The following is a 19,033-nucleotide window of genomic DNA, read 5'->3' on the forward strand; positions in this document are numbered from 1 at the left end:
TACTAACTACAAAATAAAGCCGGAAGAACACAGACTGCAAGAAAGCAGGTTTGATGAATCAGTGGTCTGCTGCTTGCAAGTGAGACTCCTAAAAACACCTTTGCTCATGTGCAAACCAAGTGCTCACACAACCGCGGTCGATTTCATTTTCCACTCAAGTCGAGTCTGGGGTGTGTGATATACAGTATATCGTCTGCGATAATATTGTAAAGTGTTGTAATGATGTGCCATCTGACATTATCGAGTAGCTATATCACAATATCACACACAGAGAGTGCACACATGTGATTTATTAGTCTATTAAAACAAAAAATTCAAGGCATTATAAATTGTAGATGGCAAAAATGCCTCTGTATGTTTTTTATATTTATATAATTTAATATAGTTCATCTATATCACACACAGAGAGTGCACACATGTGATTTATTAGTCTATTAAAACAAAAAATTCAAGGCATTATAAATTGTAGATGGCAAAAATGCCTCTGTATGTTTTTTATATTTATATAATTTAATATAGTTCATCTATATCACACACAGAGAGTGCACACATGTGATTTATTAGTCTATTAAAACAAAAAATTCAAGGCATTATAAATTGTAGATGGCAAAAATGCCTCTGTATGTTTTTTATATTTATATAATTTAATATAGTTCATCTATGTCACACACAGAGTGCCGTTTTGTTTTGATATATCAGCATGATAACAAATGTAATAATCATTTTATACAAGGTTAGTAAAGTTAGCTTTAAGTGACTTACATTTTAGACACAATATTGCCTGTTTTTTGCTCAATTTTTCCAACGAAAATAGTTCCAAACAAAGATCACAGCAATGTTTTGCGTCTCTAAGCAATGGACGGCGTTTCCTTATTTGAAAGGATCAGCTTTTTGAACAAACAGGTTGAATGAATGATTCAGTGACTCACTCATTAACACAGTCAAATGTTTTTCTTCCTGAATGAATCAGCCGTTTGAATGAATCGGTTGAATCACAATGACTCACTCATTAACGGTCACGTGCTGCCACCTACTGGCGGTTTTAATTTCACATTCAACTGTTTTTTCATGTTTTGAATCATTTCAAATATCAGTATTCAGGTTAAATGCAGGTTAAATGCATCCATGTATCCTCTGAGATATATTAAACTGTGTAAATACATCTAAATGCCATTTCAGATGCAGATTCTAGAAATGTTTTCTTATGTTGGAATGAAAGAGGCTAAGTACCGGATGAAGTGCCTCTTATGCTTAGTTACCCAAAGATACAAAATGGAAGAAAGAGTTCAAACTGAACACAAACTTGCTACTCAAACTATGAATAAACTATTTTTAATGTATTTGCTCCTTTTCCATTTTGCATTTACTTGTACTTTTACTTTCAATACTTAAGTACGTTTAATTTTGAAAAAATAAATATCACATACATTAAGACTTTTACTCAAGTAATATTCTAAACAGTGACTTCAACTTCTACCAAAGTCATTTTCTGGTAAGATAGCTGTACTTTAACTCGAGTGTGGCTTTCAGGTAGGCTACTTTATCCACCACTGCCTGCGTGTGAGTACATTTTCAGCAAATTTTCAATTTGGAGTGAAGTATTATTTTAAATGCCTGTGATAAAGTCTGCCTTTCTGAACCAGTGGATCACGATCTTCCATTAGTGGGAGTGTTTCAGTGTGCAACAGTACTGTGACTATAAAGAGGATTAACTGAGAATATTGTCACATTTATTTTATAGTATTGATGTGGAACAAAACATTGAGACATTTTATCAATCTTAAATGAAAAATATTTGAGTGCAACTACAGCTTAAAAGTGTCTGGTTCAAAATACAAATACAAAACATTGAGATAATGTAAAAATAAATGAATAACTAATTCACTTTCATATTCACCCTGTCGATTTCAGCATATTTTTGTTGCCAGGAGACTACATTGCTCCTAGAAGATTAAAACAATACTGTGTTGTATTTTACCATGTAGCTCAAAGCAACTCTATGCAGTTTTGTGTATTCGTCGGCGACAATAGCCTAGTAGGCAAGTGTGCCGACATATAACGCTGTTGCGTTAAGAGCGTCCCGAGTTCGAATCCTGCCTCGAGGACCTTTCTCGACCCTGTCCCCCTCTTTCCTACTTCCCTTCCTGCCTGCTCTCCACTGTCGTATCATAATAAAGGCAAAAATAAAAAAGTTTTGTGTATTTTTGCGATTTTGGCGCCCCCTACAGCCAAGTGAGTGGAATTCACCATTGTAAATATACTACTGTCATAATTACAGTGAGTGTATAGCTGTACACACACAGTGTTGTTGGTGCCGCAGAGCTTTGCCGAATTTTCGCACCAAAATGACATACTCAAGGGAAAGAAACAGAAGCCATTTGCCTTATTAGAACTGAGTGAAAGTTGACTCCGAATTATTTTGAAACTGATATTTCAAGGTAAGAAAAAACTGCATAGAGTTGCTTTAAGTGAGAAATGATGATCCCGTTATTCTAAGACAAGTATATTGGCGCCAGCTTCTGGCCATGATAAGAACTAAAATGCTACAAAACAAACCAACAGACCTCAACCAACCATTGATAACCCTTGAAATATTGCACATATAATTATTGTTAATATCCTTCTTTTACATATGATACATTCAGATTATTTTAACAACCAAGACTACAAATTCACATCATTATCTTTTGAAAAATGTAGAGTCCCTGGAATGCAGCATCTTGAAACACTGAAACTTCCAGTGATGCCATATCGGCATCATAATCATACAGTTTACCTAGTTACAATAATCAGCTTTTTAAGGTTATCAATATGTCTGGTTAACACTGTGTACATTGGAAAGTGTCATTTTGTGGCTCTGATCTCAAGATCTCTGAAAACAACTTGCTTTTGGTTGAAAAACTCAAACACAGATGGTAAATATCAGTCAGTCCTCTTCACTGTCCACAATGTATTTAGTTCTGACATGGTATACTCTCAGAACAGTGGTCTGCTAATATTCTGAATGCTTTAATGCCCAAATACGAGTTTGCCTTCATCCTCATTATGGTTAACGTGTACGGTCAGTATTCTAGACTACTGTTCCTTGCAGCATGAATGAAGTATGTAGTGTAAATATGCTTTAGCAGCTAATACCGGAAACTAGAAATTATTGCCACCACAAAATGCTAATTGTTGATAATAGTCAAGGCCAAAGGTTTGCAAAACACCCTAAAATGTGATCTGCTACTGTACCTTCCTGTGAGTGTTAAACAAATATATGAGCATATCTGTTAAAGTGCATGCCTAATTTGCATAATTATTTCAAAAAAATCTGCACTGCATGCAGATGAGTCATATAATGGAACAACGTGCAAGTATTATTAATTCATCTATTTAAATAAATAAATGCTTGATTTTTTTTTAGCATGTTTGCAAACATTAGCCAGGACAGTGAAGATGCTCTATATGGAGAATTTCCATTAAGCTGTAATTCATCACCTACACAATGACATTTACATTACGCTTGTGCTAAATAACTAAACGGGCAGCTAAAAACGAATTCTCGCATTAAATATCTAAGCCTTGGTAAGCGTTATTTTGTAGAAGCAACATCGATTCACTGATCTGGATTCTATCTAGGTTGTTTATGGAGCATGTTTGCACTATTGAAACTACACAACACCTCATCTACACTACAGCTCAATGCAGGAACACAGTCTTGAGGGCATTCGGTCTTCATACTTCAAAAGTAGCATGTGCTCTGAATCACACAATAGTGGATAATTCATGGATATCATACAGTTGACCTGAAACAGTTAAAAACCAGGGTATAAATCAGCTTTGCGGAAGAATCTTTTCCCTGGTGAAGTGTTGTTACATTCCCCAGATCATTGTCTGTCACTGTCACATTTATAAAGTGCCTCCATCTATTGTGCTTAGAGCGGTTTTCCATGCAATGTGAATTTTTCCTGCTACAATACAGGTGTCTCAATGCCCCCATGAATGCACATCAAATTAAGATATATATATATATATATACAAATATGGGTGCCTTGGAATCTGCATATTCCACATCTGGGAAACATTGGTAAGCTGCTTTCCTAATACAGGATGATTTGGAATGGCAAGCTGGTCCTGGTATGGAAGAGAGCCTTCAAAAGATGGCAGGGCACTGACTCCAGTCTTGTCTGTCTTTGGCTTCCCAGTAGCCTCCTTTATACACGTAGCTGCTCTCACCTGTCTCTGTATCAGTCCTTTTCTCAAACCACAAGGGCTGGTGGCTCTCGGCTTCCTTACCTGTCAAATCCAGGACAAAACATCTGCAGTGAGATACTCTGCTAATTTCCTACTGTATGCTGCCTACTAGGTATATGAAACAATGGGTGTGTGAGGCTGTGTCTTACCCTCTTCTAGAGCAAGATTGGCCTGCGCCTCTCTCTTTCTCCTCTCCAGTCTCTGACGTTCCTCCAGACACTGTTTCTCAGCGTTCGCTTCGTCCCACAAGCCCGCCTCCATCAGCCGTTGGTCGGGCCGTAGGCGGCTGTCAGTAGGGGCAACGTCATCCTCCGGCTCATTCAGAGTCAAAGCCAAAGAAGAGAAGTAATGCATGTTCTCTGCATTCTCACTGGAATTACAGAAGAAAAAAAGAGAGAGTAGAAATTTACTAGAAAAAAATTAAAAGAGAAATATATCAGGGCTCAAATCTAAATTATTTACTAGGTAGCTAGCACTGGTGCTCCAAACTTCAGAAAGTTAGGAACACCAGCAAAAAAATAAGGAGCACCACAACTACAATTTATATATAGTAAATGCAGTGCACTCAGCCAATTTCATAGCACAAATTTTCCCAAATATATTTTGAGGTTGAACAGATTAGGAGCATTTTGGGAGCATATGTAAACAATATGGTCGCAATTTTGAGCCTTGTATTTAAGTATTATAAATAAAGACAGACAGATAGATAAACAGATGATAGACAGAGAGCCAGCCAGCTAGATAGCTAGATAGATAGATAGATAGATAGTTAGATAGTTAGATAGATAGATAGATAGATAGATAGATAGACAGACAGACAGAAAGAAGACTCTTACGGCAGAGGGTATTTCTTCCACAGTAGTTTTGGTGGTAGAGTCTGATAGACAGTTTTCTGTTTGCCCTCAGATCCTCCAGAGCCGTGGCTGCTCTCTATGATCTTTGCACTTTCCATTTTATCATCCCATGTTCCAGAGAGAATGTAGTGGCCACAGCCTTCGCCGTCCATCACAACGCCTGTTACCTGTGGACAGGAGGACGTACATGCAAACACACTCCTGCAGTTACACTCAATACCCAGCAGAGGTCAGCAGCACACAGCCTCACATTTCACATGCTGGAAAATCATCTGACTGAATGAAGGTGATGATACACAGACTGACCTTGCGGGGAACATCCCTGGAAAAATAGCTGTATGGGGAGAATTTGAGGTGACATTTGTCCTTGTTCCTGTGGTTCATGATTATAATGTCCCCAGACTGCATCAGGACAAAGAGTCATACGTTAATAACAATGACAGAGCTGAAGTGATGAAGAGCAGGTGTTTGGATTAGAGTTAAGTGCCATGAATTGAACATTTATTGAGGAGGTTAATATGATCTATTTCGATTTCATGCCTTGATGGTCAATTAATTTTAACTGCATTCCCCACTGACTCAGTCCAGAGCTGTAATAATTGTTTTCTATTTCCTCTGCAGTGGGAAAGACAGGAGCGGAAGACAGATGGAGAAGAGCAGTGTCAGTGGTGACTTTTCTCTAACAGATGGAGTGCTGAAGATGAGTAATGCCTTACCACGTGGGAGGACTCGAACCATACAATTTACTCAAAAATGAAAATTCTGTCATCATTTCATCAGCCTCATGTTGCTGCAAACCCCTATGACTTTTTTTCCTTCGGTCAAATCTGATGTAACACATCAAATGTTTTTATTTGAGTACCACAATAAAGATTTAGTAAATAATGATTTCAATTTCAATTCAAGTTTCTCAAAAAAATTTATCATACAGCTTCAAAAGACTTGGAATATAGGCCTAGCACTAAAACTAAACAGTTACATTTTTGATTTTATTATTAATTGAAATAAAGCTTAAATAAATAAATAAATGAAAATAGAAATGAAAAATAGAACTGTTGCACTGGCAACTAACTGAAATAATTTTAAGTTGAAGTACTAAAACTAAAATAGACTCGAACCATACAATTTACTCAAAAATGAAAATTCTGTCATCATTTCATCAGCCTCATGTTGCTGCAAACCCCTATGACTTTTTTTCCTTCGGTCAAATCTGATATAACACATCAAATGTTTTTATTTGAGTACCACAATAAAGATTTAGTAAATAATGATTTCAATTTCAATTCAAGTTTCTCAAAAAAATTTATCATACAGCTTCAAAAGACTTGGAATATAGGCCTAGCACTAAAACTAAACAGTTACATTTTTGATTTTATTATTAATTGAAATAAAGCTTAAATAAATAAATAAATGAAAATAGAAATGAAAAATAGAACTGTTGCACTGGCAACTAACTGAAATAATTTTAAGTTGAAGTACTAAAACTAAAATTAAAACTGAAATAAAAATAGCAAAGCTAAATAGAAATTTAAAAAAAGACAAAAACACATAACAAAATGACTGAAACTGAAATTAAAATGAAAAGTAAAATGTAAAATAAAAGCGAATTCAAAATATTAATAAATATAAAAATAATAAAATAACTCAGGTTTACAGAGCATGCGCCTTTTTTATCACTTTAATGATACCTTTGTTTTGTTTTGTCATTTTGGAGTTTATCAGCACCTGTCCGTATTCTCTTTCATTAAATAGAAAAAATAATAATAACCAGGAAATTCTTTAAAAATTCTGCTATTGTGTCATACATTTAGAAGGATGTGCAATATGGAATGTTATCTTTAATATAAACACATAACAAACAAAGAAAAACAAGAGAAAAGAGTATGAAACCGCACACATACTTGATCTAGCCATAGTTTGCCCACAATTATATTGTGCACAGTGGAGGTCACCTTGCTCCACACATAATGATTCCCACTGGCGTGGAACTTCAGGTGAATGTTGCCTGCAGAGAGCAAAGAGAGGCACTATGAGCAAATATCGGCAGGAGAAAGAGAAACATGTACATGGAAATAAAAGAGAACAAAGTTGATTCACTCTAAAAATATCTCAAAGCTGCAGGGAGACCTGCAATACACATCAGTATAAAAGGCTCTATAAAAATAGAAACCTGTTCTCAAATGAAATTTTCCTTTGAAGTAACGCTTACCTGGAAGCGGCACATTTATTCAGACACTGCATTTGAGCAGAGTGAATCTAGGTAACCAGTGTTGTTTTTAATGTTAGCCAATGGGTTTTCAAAATGGGGTTATATTTTTTTTGCAATTTTAATATTTTTTTAATATTTTTTTTAAATTTTGTGTGTATCTGTGAATGTTTTATATATATATATGTATATATATATATATATATATATATATATATATATACATATACACGTTGGTCAGAAATCATGAGATTACTATTCATATAATGTATATTACATATATGTGTGTGTGTGTGTGTTTGTGTGTATATTCACTTACACGTTTTTATATATATAAATAAAAATACAAAAAATTTATATATTATCAAATTTGCTCTGTCAATCAATGTTTTAAGGTATCTCTGGATTGTATACTTAATGTATCACTAGAAATTGGTTATTAGTCTAAAAGGAGCCATGACTGATGGATTTTGTATCTGTGTCTGTGTGTAATGATGTGAATGTGCTCTAAAGGTGACTCATAGCTCATGATGGATCACCTAGCGGCATGATAGAGATGTATTTGCCACGAAATTTGCTGTCGATGGTGATCTCCTGCCACAGGGTCCAGCCTCGCTGTGAAATCACATGGTGGGCAGCCGCTGGAGGGTGATGACTTATCTGAGAGAGAAAGTGAGAAAGAGCTGATCAATGTGTCACACAATCACTGACAACATTTAATGCATTAACTATAATTAGGTAAGTAAAATATGTTTACAAACTGTATATATACAGTATCTCACAGAAGTGAGTACACCCCTCACATTTTTGTAAATATTTTATTATTTCTTTTCATGTGACAACACTGAAGAAATGACACTTTGCTACAATGTAAAGTAGTGAGTGTACAGCTTGTATAACAGTGTAAATTTGCTGTCCCCTCAAAATAACTCAACACGTTCACAGATAGAGCGGTATCCGTACTCCTCCACGCGGTCCAGCTCATAGGTCTCTCCCAGCAGGGGGTTGAAGGGTTTCCCTGTGCGGTGGACGGTGGTTGAATAGGATGAAACAGAGAAGGCGGCCACCAGACACATCTGCTCCAGAGAGGAGTCACAGCGTGTTGCCCGGTCCAGGAGCTCGCTGTACTCAAGATCCTCTGTCAAGCGCTGCAGCATCGATAACGGCTCGTTGAAGTTCACCTGGAAGTGAGGATTCAGATGCACACAGATCCATGTCAAGACACTGATAATGAAGATTTTGAGAATTTGAAGGTTCACCCCAAACTGAAACTGTGCTGAAAATGTACTCACCCTCAGGCCAACCAAGATGTAGGTGAGTTTGTTTCTTCATCAGAACAGATTTGGAGAAATGTATCATTACATCACTTGCTCATCAATGGATCCTCTGCAGTGAATGGGTGCCATCAGAACGAGAATCCAAACAGCTGATAAAAACATCACAATAATCCACAAGTAATCCACACCACTCCAGTCCATCAATTAACATCTTGTGAAGCAAAAAGATATGTGTTTTTAATAAATGAATCTATCAATAAGCCGTTTCAACATAAAAACTGTAACTTCTGACCACAATACAAGTCCATAATCCATAATAACGCTTCCTCCAGTGAAAAAGTCCATCCCCTGTTGTTCTCTAACATCAAAATCCACCCACATATTAGAACTGTTTTGGACTGTTTTCACTTGTGAATGGTGCTTTGATAGGTGCATATTTCTCTCCCGATTCAGACAAGAGAAAGCAGTATTATGAATAGAGGATTTTAACCAGAAGCAACAGTCTGAAGTTAAAAATCTCCTGATGGATTTGTTCATTACAAACATGCAGCTTGGACTGGAGTGGTGTGGATTATTGTAATGTATTATTCAGCTGTTTGGACTCTAATTCTGAAGGCACCCATTTAGTGCAGAGGAACCAAAACCATTCCCATGAAGAAACAAACTCATCTACATCTTGTATGGGAACATTTTCAGCAAATCTTCCTTTTTTGGTTGAAATATTTCTTTATTTATAATAATTGGGCATTATCTCCCATAGCTTATAACTCAGTTCTATATAACACAAATTCTGAGGCTCCTCTCACAGGCATGGGGATCTTAGAGAGCTCCTTTCCAATGCAATTCTTCATGATGCTCCACAGGTTCAGGGAGTAGTTGGGCTTATCTGGGATACGACAGCGTCTACCCCTGCGCAAGTAGCTACCAGAACCGTCCTGTAAACACAGAGAAAACGCTATAGTGAACAAACATCTTAATTAAGATGAATGCTATTTGGCATGTGTGGTTCTGTTTGGATATGTTATGAATAAACAAAAGCCTAAACTCACATTGTCATCCTGGCTCCAATTACTGGATAAACTTCCACTGGTCACGTTCTGATTACTGCTCAAATGTTTAAGACACACACACAGAAACACAAGTGAGGACTGAAATATCAAATTGCGTCTTACTGTAAATATGTATTGTACTCACAAGCCACACTAGGGGAAGATCATTCATTATTCAAGCACAGAGTAGATAAACAATGTACAGATGCTGAAAAACAATTTGTTGTGTGCAATATTCACAATAACATGATTCCACTTAGCATCCACTTATTTTGGCCAAGAAGAGACCATCTAACTGACATGAAAACCACAATTCATTTTGATTTTAAGCATCACTTCAAGAGAAGGTGCATCTGAAATCAATGACACCTAAAAATATTCAAATAATAGTGCAGCATTCTCAGAACAATAATTATTTTAAGAGAAATAGCTAAAAAAAAAGTGTCAATTGTGAAAAGAAAACTGGGCGCTCTGACTCCCAGCTAGTCACTCAAGTTTGAGCTTGTTATTTTATCAAGCTCTTGTCATTCTATGCATCAGATGGTCAGTAAATGGACTGTGATGTCTGGGCCTGTGACTGAAAGCCACTGGCTATCATAGGATCTCTCATGATATGATCTATATATATGGACCTGTGTTGTGAGTGATCGTCTGCAGGCACTGTGATGAAGGCGGGAGAATCTTCCATGGCATCAAAGAACTCTATGTCTTCATTCTCTTCACTGGATTCTCCCTCCGGTGTTCCCTCGGCCCCTTCTGAAGATCAACACACGGAAAATCTCATTTAATGACGGGTCAGCATTATATAAAATTTGTATAACATTTGCATAAAACTGAGTGTTGCATTTTAAGCCTGGCATAATAACATGCATTTAGCATCACATTTATAAATGTAAATAGTTATGCTGCTTTGCATGGCAAAGCCATTAAAAATAACATTTAATTCATTTATTATTAATACATTTTAATAATGGAGGAACATAAACATTTTTAATGTTTATTTAAGAAGTCCTTTATGCTCAACAAGCCTATACTTATTTGATCAAAACACATTGAAAACATTAATATTATGGAATATCATTGCAATATGAAATAGCTGTTTTCTTATTGAATATATTTTAAAATGTAATTTATTCCTGTGATGAAAACCTGAATGTCGGCATCATTACTCCAGTCTTCAGTGTCACATCATCCTTCAGAAATCATTCTAATATGCTGATCTACTGATCAAGAAACATGTATATTATTATCAATGTTGAAAACAGTTGTGCTGCTTATACTTTTGTGGAAACGGTGATACCTTTTTTTCAGGATACTGAAGTTGAAGTTTGACACCAAACTTTTAAATGGTGGTGTGCATTAAAACTATAAAATATAACTTCATATGAATATAGTTCACATGAATCAAAAGAACAACTTTTAAGGTGTTTTATGGCACTATCTGACCTTTTTAAGGCAGTTTGTTCTTCACACTCAGTGTAGAGAAAACAGCAGCTTGGACAATCTCCAAAACATCGCTTATTGTGCTCCACAGATTAAAAAAAAAACAGTCAGAAAGCCTCACTATTGTGTGTGCTGGGTGATTCTCTCCAGGCTCTCTCCAGACTGTTGTGTTGTTTGGCTAGCTGCTCGATAGTCTCCTCCAGGTGGTGACGCTGTTCCCGCTCATACTGCAGTGCGCGCTGCCACCGCCGACTGTGTGCCTCCGCTAGATCCACAAAGTCCTGGCAGGCCTGATCAAAAAACCAGCCCAATCATTCAGATTTATCACTCATTTTCGGTTACTAATTCAGCCATTTTTAATAATAAAACGTGTATTTTTATGTTAAAATGTCTGGTGTCTAATATGCAGAGTCAACTAAAAGTAAGCCATTGAAACTCACATTGATCATAGCATTGGAAGTGATGCGGAAGAGAGTGGCTCGCTCGTTGACGGTCTTCAGTTTATCGACGCCGTCGCTGGGGGCGCGCAGGTCCTCCAGTTCACTGAGGGAGCGCTGGAGGGCGGCGCCGTGTTTCCCGATGAGCTCGTTGCAGGTGCTGAGGTCTTCGAGCTTGCTGGCCAGAGTCTTGAGTGCCCCCTGGATCAGAGCACGATCCGGCTGGCCTAGTGGACCCTCGTCACCAGAGTCATCTGCACAATAGTTACATGGAGAGATATTAGTGAAACACAGCTCTGTTTTTAATTTGAGATGAGTGAAACCTAAAAAGAGCTGTCTTTTTAATGGATTGTACATGTTGTAGCTAGGTAAACTAAAAAAAAACTAAAAAACATTGACACTACGTCTATTATTAACAGAAAGTGGTCTATATAGGGACATAAATTAACCTCAATTCATTTTGTGATTCAATAGTTATTGAAGTGGGAAAAGAAATATGATTTCAGGTCATCTTGAATGTAGTGTATTTGTTTTAAAATATTAATATTATATTAACAATAAAGTCAGCCTGTGCCCCCTTGGGAGGTTTGGTCCCCTAGTGGCCCCCTGACTGAGAACCACAGTTGTAAGGCGTCTGTGAAAAATTTGGAGAAGAAAATGTGTTGCTTTGGACCAATATTTACCATGAAAAGTGCTATAAAATTTTATATGCTACTGTAATTTATAACTTGTCAAAATAATAATAATTATTAATAATTACTATTATTTTTTAATAATGACTAATAGTAATGATGATGCTTATTTTGTTTTTTATCTTGTCTTTGTCCAACTATTTTATTCACATTGTAAAACTGAGCCTTAAAATATATAATTGCCTTTATATTTTAGAAAGGGGGTCCCTAACAGGGATTGTAAAACCCAGTTATAGGACCCCTTCCACAGATTTGTAAGCAAATTCCTGTATGTGCAGTTTTTGTTTGTTCTTTGCAAACTGAAGGACGATTCAAAATGATTCCAGTGATGAACAGAAAGTATGGCATATCCCTTTAAATAAGGGAAGTTATTGTGTGTTATGATGTTCTGCAACCAACAGAGATGGTCACTGCAGCGCTGCAGGCTGAACTAAAATAACTTTATTAATAGCACAGACACAGTGCTGGAGGGCTCTGACGTGACAGCTGAGAACTAAAACTGTCCTTTTGTGGAGGACTTTTCAATTAGATCAGAGCACGATCCGGCTGGCCTAGTGGACCCTCGTCACCAGAGTCATCTGCACAATAGTTACATGGAGAGATATTAGTGAAACACAGCTCTGTTTTTAATTTGAGATGAGTGAAACCTAAAAAGAGCTGTCTTTTTAATGGATTGTACATGTTGTAGCTAGGTAAACTAAAAAAAAACTAAAAAACATTGACACTACGTCTTTCCACAGAAGTTCCAATAGAAAACCTGGGGGGGAAAGCACAAACAATTGAACATATATCCAGCACAGCCTCATTTTCATTTGCGTCAATACAAATATGTAGGGCTGCCCCCTAATAGTCGAATAACCGTCGATTAGAAGAGGCTTAGTCGATCAAAATTTTATTAGTTGCTTACTTGCAGAAAAAAAATCCAGAGGAAGTGGCGAAGTCACGTAGTCCATGACGGACAGATCATTAACAGCCGGTCTATGTGGTAATGACAGTTCATTGGTCTGGACATCCCAAAAAAGTACATTTATTACTTTTTTCTTTTTATACGCTATTTTAGGGAAGTGATTATCTACGTTTTTGACTCGATGGCCCCCCAATGTCCAACACCAATATTCAAAGGCCCTCTAAATAATGTCAACAGAAATATAACTATGATATACATTAACTATAAATTATTATTAACAGAAAGTGGTCTATATAAATTAACCTCAATTCATTTTGTGATTCAATAGTTATTGAAGTGGGAAAAGAAATATGATTTCAGGTCATCTTGAATGTAGTGTATTTGTTTTAAAATATTAATATTATATTAACAATAAAGTCAGCCTGTGCCCCCTTGGGAGGTTTGGTCCCCTAGTGGCCCCCTGACTGAGAACCACAGTTGTAAGGCGTCTGTGAAAAATTTGGAGAAGAAAATGTGTTGCTTTGGACCAATATTTACCATGAAAAGTGCTATAAAATTTTATATGCTACTGTAATTTATAACTTGTCAAAATAATAATAATTATTAATAATTACTATTATTTTTTAATAATGACTAATAGTAATGATGATGCTTATTTTGTTTTTTATCTTGTCTTTGTCCAACTATTTTATTCACATTGTAAAACTGAGCCTTAAAATATATAATTGCCTTTATATTTTAGAAAGGGGGTCCCTAACAGGGATTGTAAAACCCAGTTATAGGACCCCTTCCACAGATTTGTAAGCAAATTCCTGTATGTGCAGTTTTTGTTTGTTCTTTGCAAACTGAAGGACGATTCAAAATGATTCCAGTGATGAACAGAAAGTATGGCATATCCCTTTAAATAAGGGAAGTTATTGTGTGTTATGATGTTCTGCAACCAACAGAGATGGTCACTGCAGCGCTGCAGGCTGAACTAAAATAACTTTATTAATAGCACAGACACAGTGCTGGAGGGCTCTGACGTGACAGCTGAGAACTAAAACTGTCCTTTTGTGGAGGACTTTTCAATTACAAGCATATTTTCCAGCCAAGCCTTAAAGTCCCCATGAAATCAAAATGTAAGTTTTTTGGGTGTTAGTATCAATATGTTAGTCTTAAGGTTATCTATAAGGCAGTGTGCTCCAAAACAGTGACAAAATTAGCATTTAGAAGATATAAGCACTCAAAGCTTGCAGTTCGTCACTTCCGCCAAAACGGCTCAACGATTTTTTTGACGTCACATCGTACTTCATCTTCTCATCAAACTTTCTGTCCAATCAAATGCTCTCTAGAATCCGAAGCCCCGCCCCCTACACTATAAAATAGACTTGTCCACAGAATTAGTATTTTCTGTACAGTGAATGGCACGTAGTGCACTATATAGCGGACAGGGAACGATTCAAACAGTGTAAATATGCTTTCCATTGAGGAAAAAAAGAAAGATACAGATTTAGATTTCATTATAGAGCTGAAGGACATCACAATTGAATGTGGGCAGTAGGTGACAGAATGAGCCAGTGTGAAGAGAGGCGTCATAATAACCAGCAACCCATTCAAAACACCAGATTTCTGTGAATGAACACGGTTACCATGGAAACAAGGTCCCACGCAATTGGGAGCACAGCTATTTTTAGAAGCTATAAGGAAAATAAGAAAGAAAGAAAAAACGGGCTCATGCGTCTCGCTTTGCCTGCTCTCTCACACAACATGGCCATCACTCACTGGAAAATAGACGAGAACAGGCTGTAAATTGCATCTTGTGTGACGAAAGACATTTTTGGAAGCAGTTGCTTGTGTGAGCCTGAGGCGGCTACATGAGGAGACGAGCAGTGCACACGCTGGCACACTGTTAGCTGAAACTCACTCAATCTGTGTATCAGAGACTGGAGACAAAAGGGTAGAGGCGTGACCTTTAAATGACCTGCTGCACCCTGATCAGATCATCAGGTGACCCTGTCTATGTCTATGAAATATCTTATATCTGGAAAAGATGCATCACAGTTCCAACAAATATATAAAGCAGCACATTGATAATGATAATAAATGTTTCATAAGCATCAAATCAACATATCAGAATGATTTCTGAAGGATCATGTGACACTGAAGACTGGAGTAATGATGCTGAAAATTCAGCTTTACCATCACAGGAATAAATTACATTTAAAAAAATATTCAGATAGAAAACAGTTATTTTAAATTGAAATAATATTTCACAATATTACTGTTTTTACTGCATTTATGATCAAATAAATGCAGCCTAGATAAACATATGAAATGGTTAAAAATACTTAAGCATTGCTTGCATATTTAATAATACTAAATAATTGATAATGCATTAATAATAATGTATTAGACAAAGACATAAAACACACCAAAATTAATTTGCAACCATTTACATAGCAAGTTTTCATAATTATTATTATTGCATAATAAAAAAAATTATTCATTGTAGTATTAAAATTGTTTTTGGTGGTGAAAAGCAGAAAACCAAAATAATATAACTAATGCAAATGTTTTCATCTTATGTTTTTCATTGTAATATTATTCATTTATTATGTAGCATTAGTACTATTTATATAATTTTAAATAGTCTTATTAGTTATTGTGTCAAAATCAGAAAACAAAAACAAATCAATAATTAAACATCTTTTCTGGATACTGGTGATTGGAAATATAAGCATAAAAGCAATCTGCATCTTATCGGCCATGAAAAAACAATACCTAGTTAAACTTTTCCTGGTTAAGGAAAATTAGTTAATTCATTATAATAAAATAATGCATGTCTTTGCAACATACTGTGTAGTTATTCTGAACAAACACATGTTTATTCAAGTAATGTCAACAAAACAACTTTTGTTAGAAAGATTTGGAGTATTTTTGAGTATTCTTGTTCAGTTCACACAAAATTATAAACTGACTCCTATTATTAAAAAATAAAAAAACTTTGTTCAAGCTACTTTTTTACATTTGTTAGAAGAACTTTTTGCAAGTACGATTTTTTTTTTTTTACAGTGGGGATCAACCGAACCCATCATCTGCAAAGATTACATGATCACTGAAATGCCAGCTTCAATCATTTTACCCAAACTGTATCTAAGCCAAAGCGCCTTTAACCCAATCCAAGCAAAAGACTGCAATTTTCTGCTTGCCAAGAAAACAATCGGGGGAAAGTGGATTAGCGTGGATCTCTAGAGAGCAGAATCAAAGAGAAGAGAGAGAATGAGAACTCCTCCAGTCTGATGACCCACATACAGCCACTGTGTGCCTGCGTCTCCTGCCAAAGGTGCTCGACCGCCTCGTCTTACATCACAGAGCCACATCTGCAGCCAGAGGGAGTCCTAAAGGTGGGATTAAAATAGAGAGAGCAAGAGAGGCTCGCTCAACCTCGGCAGGCGTAAGAGGAAAAGCACCAGCGCTGGAGAATCAAATAAAGATCCCCTTCCTCTGACCTGCTGGAGATACACGAGTGACTCATCTCGGAATAACCACACCTAAACTAACAGCAGATCGCAGAGCAGGCGAGATCCAGCGTAAAAGACTGGAAGGATCTTCGAAAACAAGCGACAGTTAAGTTCACTGGCTGTCTGACAATCCAATTTGTCCCATCAGCCTGCTTACTTTGTATCACAGATAATCCGATTTGCACAGTTTCTCACACTTACAACACAACTTTCACACCACACTCAAAGAAACTTCAACGTGGACTCGTTTGACACCAAGAATTTGCTAGCAACAACCTAGCAACACCCTGACAACCGAACATTGCTCACATTACTTCAGAAAATCTTCAAATGTAGTTCTAAATGTAGCATATTGTGCTTTTGCGCAGTCGGACATTAGCTCAATAGGTTTCCAATTCAAACCTAAATTCAGACTAAGCTGTAAGCACTAAATGTATTTAGCCCATAAAAGAGTGACCACATGCAAACATAAACAGTTATAGAGTAGCCACAACGTGCTTCAGAGAATCTATAAAAATACACTCATTCCTGTAACTGATCATATAAAGCCACTGCATACAGAACTTTGAAATCAAAGCTGAAATGAAAGCTAAATTAGTATGTAATATTCCACTAAACGTTCACATAGTAGTAAACCAAAACACAGGCTATAAGCATCTATGAACTCTGAATTTATTGTCCACCGAGACAAAAGACAAATGGCTTTGCATAAATGGCAATCAAACATATGTATTTATAATTGTTCCTACCTTTTCTCGAATCACTGATAAATACAAAGCAAGCAAAGCTTATTTAGTGAAGATGATGTTAAAATGTAGCGTTCCCTCTCGGTCTCCTCAGTCACCTTCCCAGCTTCCCTGCCATCCCTCTCGCTCCTGTTTTCCTTCTCACCCTCCCTCTTTCCCTCACATTCTCCAAACTGCACGGTGGGCGGACCTTATACGCTCGTCACTCCATTCAGCAGCACATCTTATATCATCCCAATGGGAAGGTGTGCAGTATGCAGATTAATCACATTTGGGAGCAAACTGTACAAGAAAAGAGGCTCATGTAAATGCAATCACGTAGGAGGAGCCGGAAACACAGTCAAATTATTTGTACAATTCAAATATATTTGAGTGTTTTCTCAAACTACCAGGACTAAGTTTTATTAAGAAAAAAATCCTGAGAACTGAAATAAAAAGTAAGACATGCATTGCCTTCATTCATTTTTTAAATATCAGTAGATAAACAATGAAATCTGTCTATTAAATATAACACCTCACATTCTCCAAACTGCACGGTGGGCGGACCTTATACGCTCGTCACTCCATTCAGCAGCACATCTTATATCATCCCAATGGGAAGGTGTGCAGTATGCAGATTAATCACATTTGGGAGCAAACTGTACAAGAAAAGAGGCTCATGTAAATGCAATCATGTAGGAGGAGCCGGAAACACAGTCAAATTATTTGTACAATTCAAATATATTTGAGTGCTTTCTCAAACTACCAGGACTAAGTTTTATTAAGAAAAAAATCCTGAGAACTGAAATAAAAAGTAAGACATGCATTGCCTTCATTCATTTTTTAAATATCAGTAGATAAACAATGAAATCTGTCTATTAAATATAACACAAAAATAAAAATAATAATGGAAATAATAATGACTTTGCATAATACTGTGCATTTAAAAATATTTCAAATATATATAAAAACAATTTTTAAAAAAATCATGAACAATACTACCCCCTAGTGGCATTTGTGTAAAAAAAATTGCAAATTTTATGAGTATAGAAAACACTCAAAAAAAGATGTTTTGCCTTAGATAGCAATAAAGAGGCAAATTCCAGTTGTTTACTATATATTGCTTATATACACTATACGGTTTTTTTAAATAAGCGATATTGAAGACATAGGAACAAATGTTTTATGGAGGAAATCATTTTACGGTGCATTATGTTCTCAGACTTTAAATGCGAGTTCAGATTAAACTGGTTGGTAAATCTGCGATAAATAAATAATTACATGTAACATGCACTGCGATTTAAGTGGTTTAAAATGGAAAGGGAAATTCATGTCTCTACATAAAATCAAAGATATGAAGAGAAGGTAAAAATGCAGACCTGTTTAAAACTGATGTATATGGTTGAGATAAATGTCTTATTAAAGCCTGAATAACAAGGCAAGTTACTTAAACAATGACAAACACGCTGACATCACTTCTCATTGTTTATGGCCATTTTACACATTTGAAAATAATACTAAAGTTTTCAAAACAGCAAAGTATGGGAATTATCTAGTGAGCAAAAATAGTCACCCCCCCTCCCAAAATTACAGCCCTGCACACCAACTGCATTCTGGGATGCTTTTGATTGGCACTGCGACCAGGGGCGGATTAATGTCGTCAGGGGCCCCTAGGCTGATCTTTGTGTGAAGCCAACCACCCCC

General features: G+C 36.4%; 1 protein-coding gene across 1 annotated transcript in view; it reads right to left on the bottom strand.

Moving 5' to 3' along the window:
* Positions 1-1,749: 1,749 nt before the first annotated feature.
* The window catches only part of osbp2a (oxysterol binding protein 2a), a 21,087-nt gene continuing 3,803 nt past the window's right edge, over positions 1,750-19,033 (bottom strand). The window contains exons 3-14 of the mRNA XM_016247238.1: positions 11,506-11,756; positions 11,187-11,355; positions 10,255-10,378; positions 9,623-9,677; positions 9,380-9,508; positions 8,235-8,477; positions 7,836-7,959; positions 6,992-7,095; positions 5,397-5,492; positions 5,073-5,257; positions 4,386-4,606; positions 1,750-4,278 (exon numbers count right to left, since the gene is read on the bottom strand). Coding sequence (XP_016102724.1) covers positions 4,136-4,278; positions 4,386-4,606; positions 5,073-5,257; positions 5,397-5,492; positions 6,992-7,095; positions 7,836-7,959; positions 8,235-8,477; positions 9,380-9,508; positions 9,623-9,677; positions 10,255-10,378; positions 11,187-11,355; positions 11,506-11,756 — 1,844 coding nt within the window. The 3' untranslated portion in view covers positions 1,750-4,135. The remainder of the gene's footprint in view (positions 4,279-4,385; positions 4,607-5,072; positions 5,258-5,396; positions 5,493-6,991; positions 7,096-7,835; positions 7,960-8,234; positions 8,478-9,379; positions 9,509-9,622; positions 9,678-10,254; positions 10,379-11,186; positions 11,356-11,505; positions 11,757-19,033) is intronic.

Source organism: Sinocyclocheilus grahami, unplaced genomic scaffold (assembly GCF_001515645.1).
Source record: "Sinocyclocheilus grahami isolate Dianchi unplaced genomic scaffold, SAMN03320097.WGS_v1.1 scaffold828.1, whole genome shotgun sequence".
NCBI lineage: Eukaryota > Metazoa > Chordata > Actinopteri > Cypriniformes > Cyprinidae > Sinocyclocheilus > Sinocyclocheilus grahami.